This window comes from Micropterus salmoides, unplaced genomic scaffold, assembly GCF_014851395.1.
Source record: "Micropterus salmoides isolate LMB-PRFRI ecotype aquatic unplaced genomic scaffold, ASM1485139v1 Ms_hic_scaffold_1092, whole genome shotgun sequence".
Lineage (NCBI taxonomy): Eukaryota > Metazoa > Chordata > Actinopteri > Centrarchiformes > Centrarchidae > Micropterus > Micropterus salmoides.
In genome coordinates, this window is record NW_024040144.1 from 1 (window position 1) to 17,024 (window position 17,024).

Here is a 17,024-nt window from a genome sequence, read left to right on the forward strand (position 1 = left end):
AATTAAATAATACAATGACAAAGAATCCCTCTGAAGTCTGTTGTCGGCATTGAGTTTGTTTTATGGTTGAATAGTAAAACATAAAAAGAAACATTACACCAGCTGTGACAAATATAACAACATGATAATTATTGTACAATTATACCATGAGTGTTTCCCTGCTATAGAGATTAGTGGGTGGTGCAACTTCTAATCTCTGCGAACAATTAGCCTCAGTTTGTGCTTATCATTACATTACAGTCAAGTCAGGGAGCTAAGCATCCAATTTTCCAAAGTGCCTGGTGATCTTTGAAAAACACTAACTGTTATGCTGTGGTGATGGTATTTGTTGAATCCTCAAAAATGCTTACCATTTTAGATTTTAAAGTGGTCATGTTATGCTCCTTTTCAGGTTCCTAGTTTTATTATGGGGTTGTACCGAAATTGGTTAACATAGTTTAATTTTCTAAAAACACCTTTTTTTTTTTTTTTTTCCCCCATACTGCCTATTGCTGCGTGTGTTGAATGCTTTGTTTTAGCTACGGAGTGAAGCATCTCACTTCTAATTACTCTTTGTTGGGAGTTGAACATGCACAGTTAAAGACTACTAGCCAATCAGAAGCAAGGTAATGTGATCCAATACAAAGCTGCTTCAGCCGGTAACCACGGCTTCGGTTCAGCTGTACATGTTCCCGAACCCGCTTCATAACCGAGACTGCAGCAAGAGTTTCAGAGTGGTTTTCATTTGTAACAAATTTATCTTTCATACGTAAAATGATTAACGTTAACTGTGCACTGTCTCTACATCACAGTAACAACTTTATGTCCATTTACTGCCTGGAGAGTATCTAACGTTTGGAAGGAAGAGCGGTGGTGGTGATGGGAGGCAGCGGGCGGACATCTTGTCACTGTGTGCTGCAGCTCAGTGGTTTCTCCACAAATGTTTCTGAGGGTGTGCCACACTAGCCGCTAGGCGAGCATTATGACGTGTGTTACATAGTGACGCAGATAGTTTATGGAAGTAAAGACTGGACAACCATCAAGCAGTTTTCAGGCAGTTCAGTCTTCAAACATATTACATGCATCAAAAAACAGATTTAACACAAAAAGGAAAGGGAAAAGCATAACATGACCTCTTTAAAAAATACTAATTGTTTGTTACATGCTAAAAAAAAATTTAACCCCTTTTCCAAGTTGCGACTCTCCTAAACCAAAATAGTAAAAGGAAATGACATAGGTCCTTGCTCAGTTTGTACGACAACAAGATAACGTTGTATAACTTTCGTTTGTTTCTTTCCATTACAGTATATTTTCATGCACTATAACACTGTTTTTATTTGCGATGTACTAAATGTGCAAGGAGATGTGATAGTTCTGGCTAACTGGATATTAAATCAAGTTGCAGTTTGAAAAGTTTTTGTGGTGCAGCAGACAAAAAATGTTTTTATTCATGTGGTTAGGGAGTTTTTGAGAATTCTGGAAGTAACTTCAAAACAGCGGGTAGTGTTGTCAAAAGATTGTCAAACCTTTATCTTTAAGAAAATGCTTACCCATGTGACACATTCAAGTTTTCTCATCCATTCTGCTGAGAGCTGTAGCAAAATCAGTCACCTGTTTTATGAATGCAATTCCTTTATTCTAACCGTTCTGCAAATTATACTACAACATTTTAGAAATGTAATGTATTTTGGCTAGCATTCCAGGTATCAACTGGTATGTATTTATGGCCGAACTATATGAAAATGTGCCAACTATGGTGTATCATAGCACATGGTGTAACTATCTTGACTCTTGAAACTTATGTTGCATAGTCCATCACAGTGAACACCTAGTCTGCAAAATTGTCAGTTATAGTGAGGAAAATAAGTATTTGAACACCCTGCTATTTTGCAAGTTCTCCCACTTAGAAATCATGGAGGGGTCTGAAATTATCGTAGGTGCATGTCCACTGTGAGAGACATAATCTAAAAAAAAAAAAAAAATCCAGAAAGCACAATGTGTGATTTTTTAAACTATTTATTTGTATGATACAGCTGCAAATAAGTATGTGAACACCTGAGAAAATCAATGTTAATATTTGGTACAGTAGCCTTTGTTTGCAATTACAGAGGTCAAACGTTTCCTGTAGTTTTTCACCAGGTTTGCACACACTGCAGGAGGGATTTTGGCCCACTCCTCCACACAGATCTTCTCTAGATCAGTCAGGTTTCTGGGCTGTCACTGAGAAACACGGAGTTTGCGCTCCCTCCAAAGATTCTCTATTGGGTTTAGGTCTGGAGACTGGCTAGGCCACGCCAGAACCTTGATATGCTTCTTACAGAGCCACTCCTTGGTTATCCTGGCTGTGGTCTTCGGGTCATTGTCATGTTGGGAGACCCAGCCTCGACCCATCTTCAATGCCCTAACTGAGGGAAGGAGGTTGTTCCCCAAAATCTCGCAATACATGGCCCCGGTCATCCTCTCCTTAATACAGTGCAGTCGCCCTGTCCCATGTGCAGAAAAAAACACCCCCAAAGCATGATGCTACCACCCCCATGCTTCACAGTAGGGATGGTGTTCTTGGGATGGTACTCATCATTCTTCTTCCTCCAAACACGGTTAGTGGAATTATGACCAAAAAGTTCTATTTTGGTCTCATCTGACCACATGACTTTCTCCCATGTCTCCTCTGGATCATCCAAATGGTCATTGGCAAACTGAAGACGGGCCTTGACATGTGCTGGTTTAAGCAGGGGAACCTTCCGTGCCATACGTGATTTCAAACCATGACGTCTTGGTTTACTACCAACAGTAACCTTGGAAACGGTGGTCCCAGTTCTTTTCAGGTCATTGACCAGCTCCTCCCGTGTAGTTCTGGGCTGACTTCTCACCTTTCTTAGGATCATTGAGACCCCACGAGGTGAGATCTTGCATGGAGCCCCAGTCCGAGGGAGATTGACAGTCATGTTTAGCTTCTTCCATTTTCTAATGATTGCTCCAACAGTGGACCTTTTTTCACCAAGCTGCTTGGCAATTTCCCTGTAGCCCTTTCCAGCCTTGTGGAGGTGTACAATTTTGTCTCTAGTGTCTTTGGACAGCTCTTTGGTCTTGGCCATGTTAGTAGTTTGATTCTTACTGATTGTATGGGGTGGACAGGTGTCTTTATGCAGCTAACGACTTCAAACAGGTGCATCTAATTTAGGATAATAAATGGAGTGGAGGTGGACATTTTGAAGGCAGATTAACAGGTCTTTGAGAGTCAGAATTCTAGCTGATAGACAGGTGTTCAAATACTTATTTGCAGCTGTATCATACAAATAAATAGTTAAAAAAATCATTACATACATTGTGATTTCTTTGATTTTTTTTTGGGGATTATGTCTCTTACAGTGGACATGCACCTACGATGACAATTTCAGACCCCTCCATGATTTCTAAGTGGGAGAACTTGCAAAATAGCAGGGTGTTCAAATACTTATTTTCCTCACTGTACATTGTACCTGTTCTTATCAGTCTGTGGTTTAACTGCATTACGACACAACGATAGATAAACAGCCAAATTATACATATAAACTCACATTTTCACTCGGATGTATTATACAACGTAAGCAAGAGTCTGATAAATAGTTTCATGCTGTATAGAAAATCAATGGCTTCCTGGAACTGGGCCCGTGATTTTCGTTTTGAAATGAAAAACACAAAAACGACTCGTTTCCCAATTACCATTAGTAAAAAAAATTTTTTAATGTGTTTATAGATGGAAATCAGAAATTCAAATACGGGTGTATAAATCTTATTCCTCAATTTTGCATTGTTTTTTTTTTCCCGGGACCCGGAAGCTATGGTAAGCAGCCAAGTAAGCGGTTGTGGGCCTATGGCACATACTCCAAAGTCAGGGATTTGGAGTTGCATATCTAATGTTACGAAGATGGAATACAAAAAGCGCATCTTTGACCTGTGCATTCTTACAGTGTTGTTTTAATTCAGGCCATCGCAAGGTGGAAACATAGCCTATTACTTAATTACAAGCGGGAAGAGGGGTGCTTATTGACAGGGAGGAACACTGTGCAAATGACATGTAGGCTACAGACTCCATAATGGGCAATATTGTTACTAAACACAACATAAAATACATCAGGTTAGTGCTGAATGCTCTGGTTGATATTGCAGCCTACTAATTTGACATCAGCAGCTGTTTGCACTGTTTTGTCACGATTATAGGAGCTACATTGGTGTGATGCGGACTGGCTCTGACAATATCTGTATAATCATTTACGCATAAATCATCCATCCACTCAACCCAACTAATGATTTTCTCTGATTTATCCCATCTCTACCGACCCTTATAACTTTCCAGGTGATTTCATTATTATGTTGATGTATTAGTGTTTTGTCTTACGGTTTACTTTCATGATTAGAGAGGCTGCTGTCAGTCATTTAAAACGTTTCCATGGGCGCAATAATGTCACAGCAAATATCCTTGGGACATTTATGCAGCAAAACTAAAAACTGTTGTTATGAACTTGACAGGACAGACAGAGGAAACTCTGCAGAGGAAACAGAATTGTACATCCAAAACAATTTAGAGGCACTAATGGAGCAATGGAGAAATTATGGTAGCGGCTTAATAATCAGCTGCACCCTCATGCTGTTCATTTAAGTGGACCGTGTATCAATGTAATCAGTTTTTATTCGAATGATTTTATTTAGCCTATGTAATGGCAGAAGATTATTTCTCCCAATTTAATCTTTCTATTATTCCTTTTATTATTATACATACATACATAGCCTACATAATTACTGAGGTCTGGACCTCGGTGACCTCATACGACCACTCTATGTTGAAGGAAAATGCATGCACACAGTCTGTCAAGCGCGCATATAGGCTATAGCACCCCAAGCCGCTTACTGCTTACCATAGCTTCCGGGTCACCAAAAAAAAACCAATGCAAAATTGACTAAGATTTATACACTCATATTTGAATTTCCGATCTCCATCTATAAACACACAATCGGATAACGAGATTTTTTTTCGTTTTCCGTTTCTTAATATCAAAACGAAAAACTGTTTGTTTCCCGTTTCCCTATTTACTAATGGTAATTGGGAAACGAGCCGTTTTTTGTTTTTGTTTTTTTTGTTTCAAAACGAAAATCCGTTGGCCGCAATGTACACGGACCGAACAGTAGGAACTATATATCAGCTCCAGCACAGTGTCTTATGAGCACAGTTAGTCTCCTAGTAGCTGCTACCACACAGATATCCCAGCCATAGAATTCGGCATGGGAAGGGTGTACCTCAAAAATAAATTGAAAACTATTTCTCCTGCAAACCAAATGGATTACAGATGTTCACTTAGTTTCAGTTATATAACATGGAATAAAACAACTGAACCATGTGAGTTATTGCAATAAACTCACAAACTATAAAATTACAATTAATCAGTTTCATTTTTATTTACAAATAAGCGCCTGTTCCACACACCACCCCCCACTAATACCAACAACTGTATGGGAAACACTGAGTATATTTTTGGTTTATAATAATAATAATTATACTGACTGGTGGCTGTGTGTGACACAGGCGCCGATCGCCACAATACCCTTACCTTACTACACGCGTCTTTCTGTTGTGTATTTTTACGGTCATCCAGCGGATGGCTGGACATTTTCAACCACCAACATCACCAAGTTACCCACGGGTGCTACTTTCATTCCCTGTGTGACACTAAAGTTTCTGTAGTGTCAGCTTCTGTCAAGCTTGAGGCCACTGTACAAGTCAACGTAGAGCGTAAGTTGATGCTTCCTCTGCAGACTGCTTTACTCTCGCGTGTCATGTGACCAGAACGTAATCGCAGCCTTTGCGATTAGAAAATCTTGTGTTATCAAATCGCGATAATAATGCAAATGCAATTAATCGTTCAGCCCTAATACAAACATCTGCCAACATAAAGAAACCAGCTACATTTTAAAACTGAAGTGTCATTTACAAACTATTAGGATAATCTTTGGTACTTTTGTTTTTTTCCTGAGGGTGTTTATCTTGAGACAAAGTAAACTGAGTGAAAACCAAAAAATGTGTTTTCCAGCAACTGCTCTCCTCTAAACATTTAAACAAGAATCACAATCAGTCTCTTGTTATGAATTAACACACTACAAACTATTTGTTACTCTTGTCCAAGTAAAAACTATTACTCATTTTGTTTCACACAATCTATTAGGTGTCCTAATGTTTTGTGCACTCAAATGTGTGCGTAATATGCATTAATGGAATAATAATTCAGCACCTGCCTCAGGCTTTGATTTAGACTTTTTTGTAAAAAATATAATATACAACATTTTCCCCCCCTGCAGACTGTAAATGTCTTTCCCTCAAACATTCATTCACTGTATTCACACTATCTATAGCTACACATTTAATGCAAATGGCAGCTTATTTTAAGGTCACTGGAGGTTGTCTGGGTCGCCCCCAGCCTAGCGTGAGTCCTCCCCGGTCTCAGCCTCTCCTGGTGGGAACAGCAGTTTCCTGAGGATGGGTGCGTAGAAGGGGCCAAAGACTGTTCGGTTGAAGTGTACGACTTGCCCAAAGGCCATCCCCATGTCGGCTAGCTCAGCACTCACCAGCCTGAGGGGAGAGGGCAGCTCTGGACTCCTTTTAGCGGGGCCGCCCTGCAGCAAGGCCTGGAGGAAGCCCCGTACCCTTCCTCCTGTTTGATTGAGAGAGAGAGATGAGTGGGTGAAGGAGAGAGTAGGGAAGAATTTATCTCTCGGCAACACCACATATGTAAGTTTAAAAAGATGCATGTGGACAGAGATAACCCAAACTAAATGACAAAATGTGCATTCCCAACATGTCAGCTTTGTACAGATTAAAATGTATTTTGAATAAGTCTTGAAGAGTTTATCACCCTAAAAAGTCTGAATTGTCTACTTTAAATGAAGTGAAAACATAAAAATCACTCAGTTCAGGTAATCTAAGTTTGGTAAGCTGTTACAATTAACAGTATGCAGCAAAAAGATGTCTAAAATGTGAACATGTCGTGTTTTTAATATTGAGTAATTTCTCATGCAAAAACACCAAACATCCTGTGGTTCCAGCTCCTTAAATGTGAAGATTTACAGCTTTTTATGTCATATATGAAAGCAAACTAAATATTTTCAGACATTTTACTGACAAAATGATAAATCAATAACTTAAGAAAATAATGGACTGATTAATCAATAAAGAAAATAAACCTTCGTTGCAAGGCATGTTTCTCCTGTTGAGTGAAAATGGTGCATCCCAAACTGTCAGCTTTTTACAGACTAAAACATACTTCAATTTCTCTATCAAAATGTATTTCCAACAGCTTTGAAGGGTTTATCAGCCTAAAATATTACTTACTTACTGAACTTAAAGGTTCAGTGTGTAAGTTTTAGTGGCATCTAGTGATGAGGGTTGCAAATTGCAACCAGCAACTCATGGTGCGTTCACATGCTTCTCGGATGGTCCCATTTCCTGAGTTGTGAAATTGTTCTTCCAACTTCAGTGTGTGTTCATGTGGAATCAACATAGACGCTAATTAGCATTATCAGAGCGTATAAACAACATGCAGACATCTAGTTCACTCTACACGGACAGCAAACTAAGCGTTATAACCACATTACAAATGACATGTTTTCAAATTATGTATATGCAACACATGATTTTGCACGAATCAATGTTCTGTATACTTCTTTATGTCCCATATACACTTTATTTCTCTTTTTGCAATAAAGATTTAAGGAGGTTCAAAAAGATTCTGATTATTCCGACTCCACATGCATGCACCTCCCACCCCTCCCTGGCCGACATGCTCTGTCGACTCTTGTGCTAAATATTACGTGTGGGCCTCCAGTTGTCCAAATTTCGCTTATTTTCCTATTTCTAATAAACCACGACTACTAGTACTACTAACGTTACTTGTTCTTCTTTTTCTTTGTGCACATTCAATGTAGTGATAAACGCGTTCTAAAGAAACGTTTGTCCATTTGGGCTACTATAGAAACATGGCGCCGCAACATGGCAACGTCCATGTAAGAGGACCTGCGGCGTATGTAGATAGAAATGGCTCATTCTAAGGTAATAAAAACATAACGGTTCATTATGTAAGGTCTTTATATACCACTGAAAACCTATATTATATTGCATTTCTGTCAATAGATCCTCCTAAATATTACACACTGAACCTTTAAATGTTTATTAAAACATAACAACCACCAAAATCTAGCAATAAATACATGGAAACTTAAATGTAATATGTGGATTTACACCATCCCCTCGCCATTTGTGCTTCAATTAATGATTTCCCTAGTCCCTGTGCTCAGTCTGACCTATGAGCGTGCGGACCGGGTTGTTGTGCTTCCACAGCTCGGATATTTGTCCTTTCAGCAGATCCAGGCTCTCCTGAGGCAGCGCTGCTCCTCCCTGGCCGCTCAGAGCTTCATTCACCTGCTGCAGTACTGTCTCCCCGAGACCCAGCAGCGCACCTTTCAGGTCAGCTTCCCTGCAGCACCAGAAACCAGCATTAGACAAATCACCTGCAGGCTTCATTAGATGTGTATTAGGTCACAGCAGGCATATGAATTTATCCATTAATAAGAGACTGAGCAAAGGGACTCGTGGAAGTCAATAACAACTAGGTCTCAGAAGAGAATTAGATGAAATAAAATTAGATTTTAATAAAAGATCCTTATGGGATAAATAGCCTTTGCTACATTTTATTGCACCCTGGACCAGAGTGTGAGCAGGCCTTGAATATCACAAGCTGCTGTTCCACATTTATCCACTAATCATGACGGGGCTTCTCTAAACAGAAAGAATGAGGTTAGCTGGATCCGTTCTGACAAGCTAGTTGCCTCCTGTCACCTCCATTGGTTTCCTTCTCATACAATACCTGTTCCCCATGACAGCCAGTACATGCATCACCAAATCCTCCTCTTACCTGGTGTGACTGCCCTCCAGCAGGGCAGCGACGGACTGCCTGAGTTTACCTACAAACCCCTGCAGGGAGAAAATGGCGCCTCCACACTGAGCATTGATCAGAAGCAGCACCGATGCCTCCAGGACCAGTAGCTGGAGCCGCTGGCCCAGAGCCTCCAGACGGGCTCGGTCCATCAACGCAGTCTGTGTGAGGAGGTCGAGGTCACGTCATATGGTTAATCATAGGGAACTTTACAAAGAAAACTTCTTCTTCATCTAGATGACAGCATTCTCGGCTTTGGATATTCTACAACAGTGATTCCCAACCAAGGGTACATGTACCCGCCAGGAGGTACATGGAAAGACTGTAGATAGGGATGCATGAAACTGGACTTTTGCAGATATCCGACAGTTTTAAACTCACTTTGCATCGGCCTGTTATACGGGCAGGAATGTTCATTTTGGACCGATACAGAATTTTAAAGCCCTTACCGGCCGATATTTTGTTCATCTGACAGGACTTTGTGTCAGACAGAATAAGGTTGGGAAATGCTGTTCTACAATGCTACATGAGCTCTAATGAGTTGTCACATGCTTTAACATGCATCAGGGTGAAGGGGTGTTTTGGGAGACTGAATATTCCCTGATAATCAATAAAATATCACTCTGACGAAAGGAAGTGTAGTGTGATATAATTTTGCAGACTGCAGCTGACCTCAGGATATTTCTGGTCCTGCGGGTCCCAGAATAACAGACTCATGTAGGCCCGGTTTAGTACAGCGTTGGCGCTAACAGGACCTCGGCTGTCAGGACTGAGAGACTCCGACTGGGCTCTACTGGCCGACTCCTCCTCTGACGCTGCTGCCTGAAGCCAAGCTGTGGTATTGTGCAGAGAAGCTGAAGAAAAACAGTAAAAGACATATGTATAAATGAAAACCTCAACAGTTTCACATGATTAAGATCTACTGCAACGCCGCTGAAGTGTGAAGAGTGTTTTGAATGATGTTTAGGGAGTATGGGGACCAAAACCAATTACATTGTGTTTGTAGCACATTTGCTTCACTTTCACAGCATCCAAGATGACTGGAAAAAAATGCTATTAAAACTACAATATTGCTGGTATATAGAATACTGTAACCACATTATTTAATTTGCTTACAAAATTTAATTTGAAGGACACTCTTTCTAGGGGGATAAAAGACTTGCGTATATTTAGTATCACAGCTAACCTGACTGTGTCAGCACCAAGGGCCCTGTCACTCTGCCAATGACCCTGATTTGCCAGCTGTACTTAGCCAGAATAGAGTTTACTGATTGGCTGTCCAGCTCTTCACCCAATCTATGAGTAGCTGAAAAATGGCAGGACGGTGCATTAGAGCGACAAAGGTCAAAATCTTTTTAATTAAGAAGTGAAATATGTAATGACCATACATTTCACAGTCACAAAGTCACCTTCACCATCTGTCACTCACACTGTAGCAGTCAGGTTTGAGATTTAAGCTCCTTTCCTCACCTGGCTGCTTGTCCAGAATCTGCTGGAATTTGGCTCTCTCGTACTGCACGGCCTGCTGCAGGAGGTGAGGCCTCAGGCTCTGGAGGGTGAAGTTAACCATGTCGGTCTTCATCAGGCCCAAGACACGGAAGATTTCCCTAAGGGAAGGGAAGGGGAATCAGTTTTGCATGAAACAGTTTTTGGGATGCTTTACCAAAAAAAATGTATTACAAATGCGACCTTTATTAATATAGCACTATTCCAAATGGAGGAAGTGCTTTACAGGAAGAAGGAAAGGCACAGGGTGAGAAGACAACATCCAAAAAATGAATAATTGATTTGACAAAAATATAGAATCAATAACAAGTCACAAGAAAACAAATGATGATTGATTGATTTTTTAATGATGTGAACTAATTTAGAAAAAAAGCACCATTGCGTTCAGTTTTCAGTGGAAGTAACAGAAGGTATGGATGCACAGGTGGACATAAAGTTTCTGAAGACAAGTTGACCAGCTCTCTATAATGTCTGATATATAGTTTTTTACTTTTAGCCTCCTACAAAGTTAGCCCCAGTTTGTTCCTGTTACATACATCTGAATCACAGAGGCAACCATCAGTTTCTCTAAATGAAAAGGGTTTGCATCACACAAACTAGTTACTACATAGAGATTAGGTACTAAATATTTACGCCTACTATGCCAGGTGTAACTGTTACACACGGTTAGTTAACGGGAAGAGAACTGATATGACCCCTTTGGGTTGATGAGTAAAAGAGGTAATATATAGTGACAATTCAAAAGGCCATCTAATAATAGTGTAAACTAAGAGGAATTTAAATTATATTACACAAAAAACTTCAAATTACAAAGCATTATGCTAATAACAAAAATGACTAAATACTGTTAGGTTAGCTTAGACGAATATTTTCCACTCACCCATAACAGAAATATTTCTACATGAATGCACAGTCATGCCCATACTTACAAAGGATTGGCAGTTAAAATGGTATTTTTCAAGGTTACAGTATTTACAGCTCATGAAGCTACAGTATCAGTAAAGTTTTAATAGTGAAACCTGATTATGGAAATACTAGTTAGCTAGTTTGAAACAAGCAAGTACATACTAAGATCTTTTGTAGACTTTACACACAAATTAAATTTGTGTGTGTGACTCGAATGTAGGCTGATACATGAGAGACACAAACTGGGACTACATAAAGTCACAAACACACTAACAAAAAATAATTTTAACCCGTTGGCGGCTCCAAATGACAGTGAGAAGTAACATGAAGAAGATATCAGTAAACTTTATAGACTACTTTCAATGAAATGAAGGCCTAAAACTCTTAGATCTGATGTAATAATCTGGTTTAGCTGTGATGTGTATGGAGATGCAGTTGGTTACAGACCTTGCTTTGTGTAAAAATGGGTCAAATAACCTGGGTTTATTCAGATATCTAGTTAGACACAAGCTTTGTCTGTTAACCTGCCCCTCACCTCAGTAGCCCACAGGGCCCTCGAGGTCCCTCAGTGCCCTGACCTCTGAGTCACGCACAGGTGCACATAAAGATGCCATGGTGTTGACGATGTATCCTGCCAATCTGTGGAGATCCAGAGCTCCGTGATCGACCTCCTGCTGGATCAGCTCCATGTCCAGCACCTCGTCCAGCTGAGATCTCAGTCTGACGTGACCGGGCAGCAGCAGGGACTGAAGCATCTAACAGGCAATATGAGGATATCTTTAGTGTAGTTAAGTTGACATACAGAAAATTTCAGCTCACCCTTAAAAGTTCATGTGGTTTAGAGTACAAGATGTAGTTTTACCCGGAACCCGGATGCGAGTGAACGCTGGCGCAACTTGCTGCCGCTGCTCGCTGGTAAACCTCGTATCTTTTAACTTTCAGACTTACCTTTGGTTCTATAACTCAATCGGACAGTGTAATTCCCTTCATACGGAATACCCTTACGATCTGCCGGCACTACTGTTTGTCTGAGCCTTCATAGTTATCTCACCTGTTCCGTTCTGGTCTAAGCCTCATCTTGCTTGTTTTCACGCCGCTTAAATCCCCATCTATAATGTGGGCCGGTAGGACATACATCTTGTTTGTTTGTGTCTGGCTCTTTCTAATGCCTGTTCACCTGCTAGTGACGGGTCTGCCTCAGTTTTTCGGCAGCTGACCTGCTCCGGCGATAATGTATCGCGAAAAGTGGGAAGTCTCGCCCGTGTCCGCACCTGTCTCTAGCACGTTCGAATCTGTTGTCTGCAAGTTATCTGGTCCCACCCCAACCATCATTGCAACGGTTTATCGCACCCCTAAACCAAAGAGTGAATTTTTAAATGATTTTACTGCTTTTCTCACTTACTTATCTTCTCTCTCACCAAATATATTACTGCTGGGTGATTTTAATATCCACATGGACAATGTCAATCTGCCTCTTACTAAAGACTTCACCTCCTGCTTAGAGAGTTTTGGATGCCATTCTTTTCATCTACACGTACAAACAATCTAATAATATCTCCCACAGTGATATCAGGAACAATGAATCAATTAAATGAAAACATAATCCCTACAAGAGCTCAAATGATGAATCAACAGGCCAATATTATTGGCTGTTTTTGTTTAAAACAATGTGGTGTTGAAGTACGCGTTGGCTGATTTTTTTTCCCCACTCTCAAATATCTGTATTGGCCTAAAAATCTTTTTTGCATCAGTTGGTCTCTAATCGATAGATTAAAGGAAGAGACACTTTGGAAAATACACTTGCCAAGAGTTCAGTTGAAATGTGAGATTGATATCGCTGAAGTCTTGTTGTCACCATGAGGTCGCCAGTAAACGAGCGGAGAGTTCAGTAAGTGACTGTGCCTGGCCAAGGAATAGTTTGGCACACGATGCCCACATGTCATTTCGGTTTTGTAGGATTAAACAAAAGGAGATATAACTTGCCAATAGGGAGCTTTAGAGGTGCTGGTAGGTGGATTTTGTTATCTTTGGACAGACTAGGCTAGCTGTTTCCCCTGTTTCCAGTCTTTATGCTAAGCTACGCCAAGCTGCTGCTGGCTCAACCTCCATATTTACCCCACAGTCATGAGTGTGGTATCAATCTTCTCATCTCACTCCCAGAAAGCCAATAAGCATATCCCCCAAAATGTCAAACTATTCCTTTAGTCAATAATAACTATCATTAGCCACAACATCTCTACAAATATCACTATCATTGCAATGTAGATATCATGTGATTATATACATATGAATAGATAATTCAGTAATGAAAATATTACGTTACCTACTATTACCTCTATATTTTTATTAATACTAATTATTTATTTCCTGCAAAGAGCAGATCGCTCCAGTGACTAAAGGCTGGCCATGTGTTATGTGTCATTTGTCCATAGTGTGTAAACTCTGGTTTTGATCTTGAAAGCATATGGCAATGAATGGGATCAGAGGTCTCAGTAGACCCTCTTCATCTGCTAGTAAAGCTTCTGATTTGATGTGAAGGGTCTCTCTGCAGTCTCACAGACACACCCACTGTACTACAACATGTCACACCCCGAGATAACTTCCTGGATTAACATACTTATTTTAACCCAAAACAGAATCTCTTCCTAACCCTAATCAAGTCTTTTTTGTGCCTAAACCTACCCAAACTGCTACCGTTTTGAAGGCATGTCATGTTGTAGGTAGCTTTATTGTCGTAATATAACAAGTTATAGAGTGAAACTGAGTTTTGTAACTCCCTTCTTGCTACAGAGCAGACAATATACATTAATACAGAATCAATTATAAAATGGTAAAACAGAAATAAACTATAATCAATGGAGTAGTGCTGAGGATGAATTTGAGTTTAAAAGTCTGACAGCTTGTAGTCTGGTCCTGTACTACTGTGGACCCGCAGATAGACCTACTTGGATTTGGTGCCATAGACACTTACAGTCTTGACTTCCTGGAGCAGAATGACAGCATGGCTGTAGTTTGGAGGATCACTGTTCAGCTGCTCTTGAAGATTGTCCCAAAACGCCCGGTGAACAATCTCTGTCACTCTGCCCTCCAGGCTACAGAAGGAAAATAACAAAAGAAAATAGCTCAGAAGAGACTAAACTCTCACTAAATTTTGGACATAAGAATAAAACAAGGTCACTTTAGCTGCGGTGGAGTGTTTTCCTTGCCTGTCTGTAGTAGGGCTCTTGGGTTTGAAGCAGAAGTCTCGGTTCACCACTATCTCATGTGCAAGGCTCAGGTTGGAAACACAATTTTCCAGCTCCATCAGCCTGGATAATGAGGCAGTGGGTGGGCTCCCTGACACCACAGACAGGACACACACACACCCACAGATAATTAGAACTGCAACGGTGGTAATAATTAAATTACTACAGGTCCCTGAACGTGCCTGAAAACAATAACTGCCTTAATAAAGCTTCATACCCGTAGGAGAGTCAAGTTTTTCCAGACAGGGAAGGTCAGCAGGGGAATCATCAGCGGTCTCGTCTCTTTGATTTGGCATTTCAGCAACAGTCTAGACATTTAAATTCTCAGTAACTAACAAATTCAACAGAGCTAAAAATATAAAGGGCTGCAATTTTAAGTTTATTAATCGATGACTTAACCGACAGAAAAGAAATCTGCAGCCATTTTAATAATTGTTATTTTTCTAGCAGAAATGCCAAACATGACATTTCAAGCGTTTTAAATGTGAAGATTTGCTGATTTTCTTTATCATATGATAGTAAACTAAATATTTTTGGCTTCTGGACAGTCAGTAAAATAAAACAAGAAATCCAACTACTTACAGAAGCCCTGTGAGGCAAGTGCAACAAAAAATTCTGGTGATGCATTTTCTATGTCTGATCTAAATTGTTTTCTTTTGGCTGTTGCCTTCTTGTTTTGGGAAACCAGACGTGACCATATTTCAATGAGAGGGTGGAGCTAGCTAGCTTGATTAGTAAGGTGACTCCGTAATTCACTTTAACTGTGATATTAATTGGACTGCTAATTTTGGCAAGTCAAAAACAGGCTAAAAACAAAAATAAGTCCATGGTTAGTTAAATGTACACAGGGTGTAGTGGATAGGATTTGCTTCTATCCTAATTCACAAGGTAGCCACACCCTAATTTATATACTGCTTTATCATCTACTTTACTCTAATTTCGACCCTAATTGACAAAATGAACATCAGACTGTTTTGAAGAAGAAAAAAAAACGACTTTTTTCTTTTTTAAACCTGTCCTGCCTGGCAGCCTGGTATAGAGGATGAGGAGCTGGATACCATATTGTGCCTGACAGATTTTACTTTAACAAGTGCATTAATATACTCATTTGTCTGTTTTATTATTTATTTCAATGTATTTGTCACCGGGCCGGACAGGGGACAGACATGGGGATGGGGGGATAGTGATAATAGGACGCCATGGTAACAACTAGTCAATCATAAGGTAGTAGGGACTGACTATTTTCCTCTAAATGGGACCATCGTTTACTTAGTAGGCATTATCCTGTATTGAAGAAGACTTGAGACTAGCGATTGAGACCAAACTCATTAGTAAAGTGTTTACTGAGGTAATAATAAAGTGAGATGTAGGGTCATTAACTGTTGTCATTAACTCCAATGCAATCGGACATCCGCCCCCTGCTGGCCATTAGAAAGAATGCAGGTTTAAGGCTTTTCCGCAGTGGCTTCACTTTTCAGACCTGAAGGATGCCACTTGATTAAAACCAGCAAACATAGTTTTAATGTTAGCTAAACTAACTTACAGCTCAAAAGGTAGCTTTCAGTAATGTTTACATTATAAGAAAATTATTATTAGCTAACATTTGACAGCTAAACAGCTGTTTCCATGCCAAGTGTTAACGACAAGGAGAAGCGCTCGTCTTCACTCCTCAATCCAATTTCTTAAGACACATCCAGCAAACCAGTTACGTTATCGTTACACTCTGCTCAAAAAGTAAAGCCCAGGCAAATCAACACAACAGCTCCTAGGTTTTAACAAACACACACAATTTAGATAAGACTTGGAAAATGGATCACCAAGTTGTTTTTCTCACTTGCCTCTCACGGTTTCAATAACATCTCCATAGGATGCTACACCAAATGATTTATCAACAAAATATAATTCTAATTGGCAATGAAAATAATTAGTTGCAGCCCTCTCCCAACTTACCGGTTGTTGTTATTTCGGGGAATTTATGAAGACTTATGAAGATGCTGATGAAAAACACACGTACATAACGCTAGGTAACATCTACCTGCCGTTAAAAGCAACAGAGCACAACATCAAGTTTGAATCTGGGCTAAACCATTCTGATACAGTTATGGGGGGATTTTTAGAAAAGACAACACTATCGTTTTAAAACCTGATCTAAATGTTTGTGCAATTGTAGCGTGTTACAACATATTGATATAAATGTGTTTAGATGGTTGTCTTTTATTCCTTTCTGTATAAATACAGAAAAAGACGACGGCTTCAGTTAGTTTGCCCAGTTCTCAAATCATAACAGTAGGCGTGTCGGTACAGCATGTTTCTAGTCTTCTCCGCCCCTCTGTCTGTAGTCAACAGCTACAAACACCTCAGCATGTCACTGCGTTTGAAAGAAAACTCACCATTATAATTCAGTGGAAACAAAATGGAATGCGGCCGG

At 40.0% G+C, this 17,024-nt stretch overlaps 1 protein-coding gene across 1 annotated transcript; it reads right to left on the reverse strand.

Annotated features, from left to right (window-relative positions):
- Positions 1-5,387: 5,387 nt before the first annotated feature.
- Positions 5,388-16,661, reverse strand: LOC119896829 (T-complex protein 11-like protein 1). Its single transcript, XM_038710272.1, has 10 exons — positions 16,547-16,661; positions 14,814-14,904; positions 14,558-14,687; positions 14,323-14,443; positions 11,899-12,106; positions 10,410-10,559; positions 9,612-9,793; positions 8,919-9,100; positions 8,308-8,480; positions 5,388-6,662 (listed from the first exon to the last, which is right to left on the reverse strand). Exons 2-10 carry the CDS (start codon positions 14,890-14,892, stop codon positions 6,430-6,432), a joined length of 1,458 nt encoding a protein of 485 aa, XP_038566200.1. The 5' UTR covers positions 14,893-14,904; positions 16,547-16,661; the 3' UTR covers positions 5,388-6,429.
- Between the last annotated feature and the right edge of the window lie 363 nt (positions 16,662-17,024).

Bases quoted from the DNA above. Each gene is read 5' to 3' on its own strand.
- LOC119896829 (XM_038710272.1), bottom strand. From the start codon at position 14,892: ATGCCAAATCAAAGAGACGAGACCGCTGATGATTCCCCTGCTGACCTT. The intron at 9,794-10,409 runs GTGAGGAAAGGA...GTTTTTCTTCAG, and splicing joins GATTCTGGACAAGCAGCCAG to CTTCTCTGCACAATACCACA. The intron at 8,481-8,918 runs GTAAGAGGAGGA...CTGGTGCTGCAG, and splicing joins CTGGAGGGCAGTCACACCAG to GGAAGCTGACCTGAAAGGTG.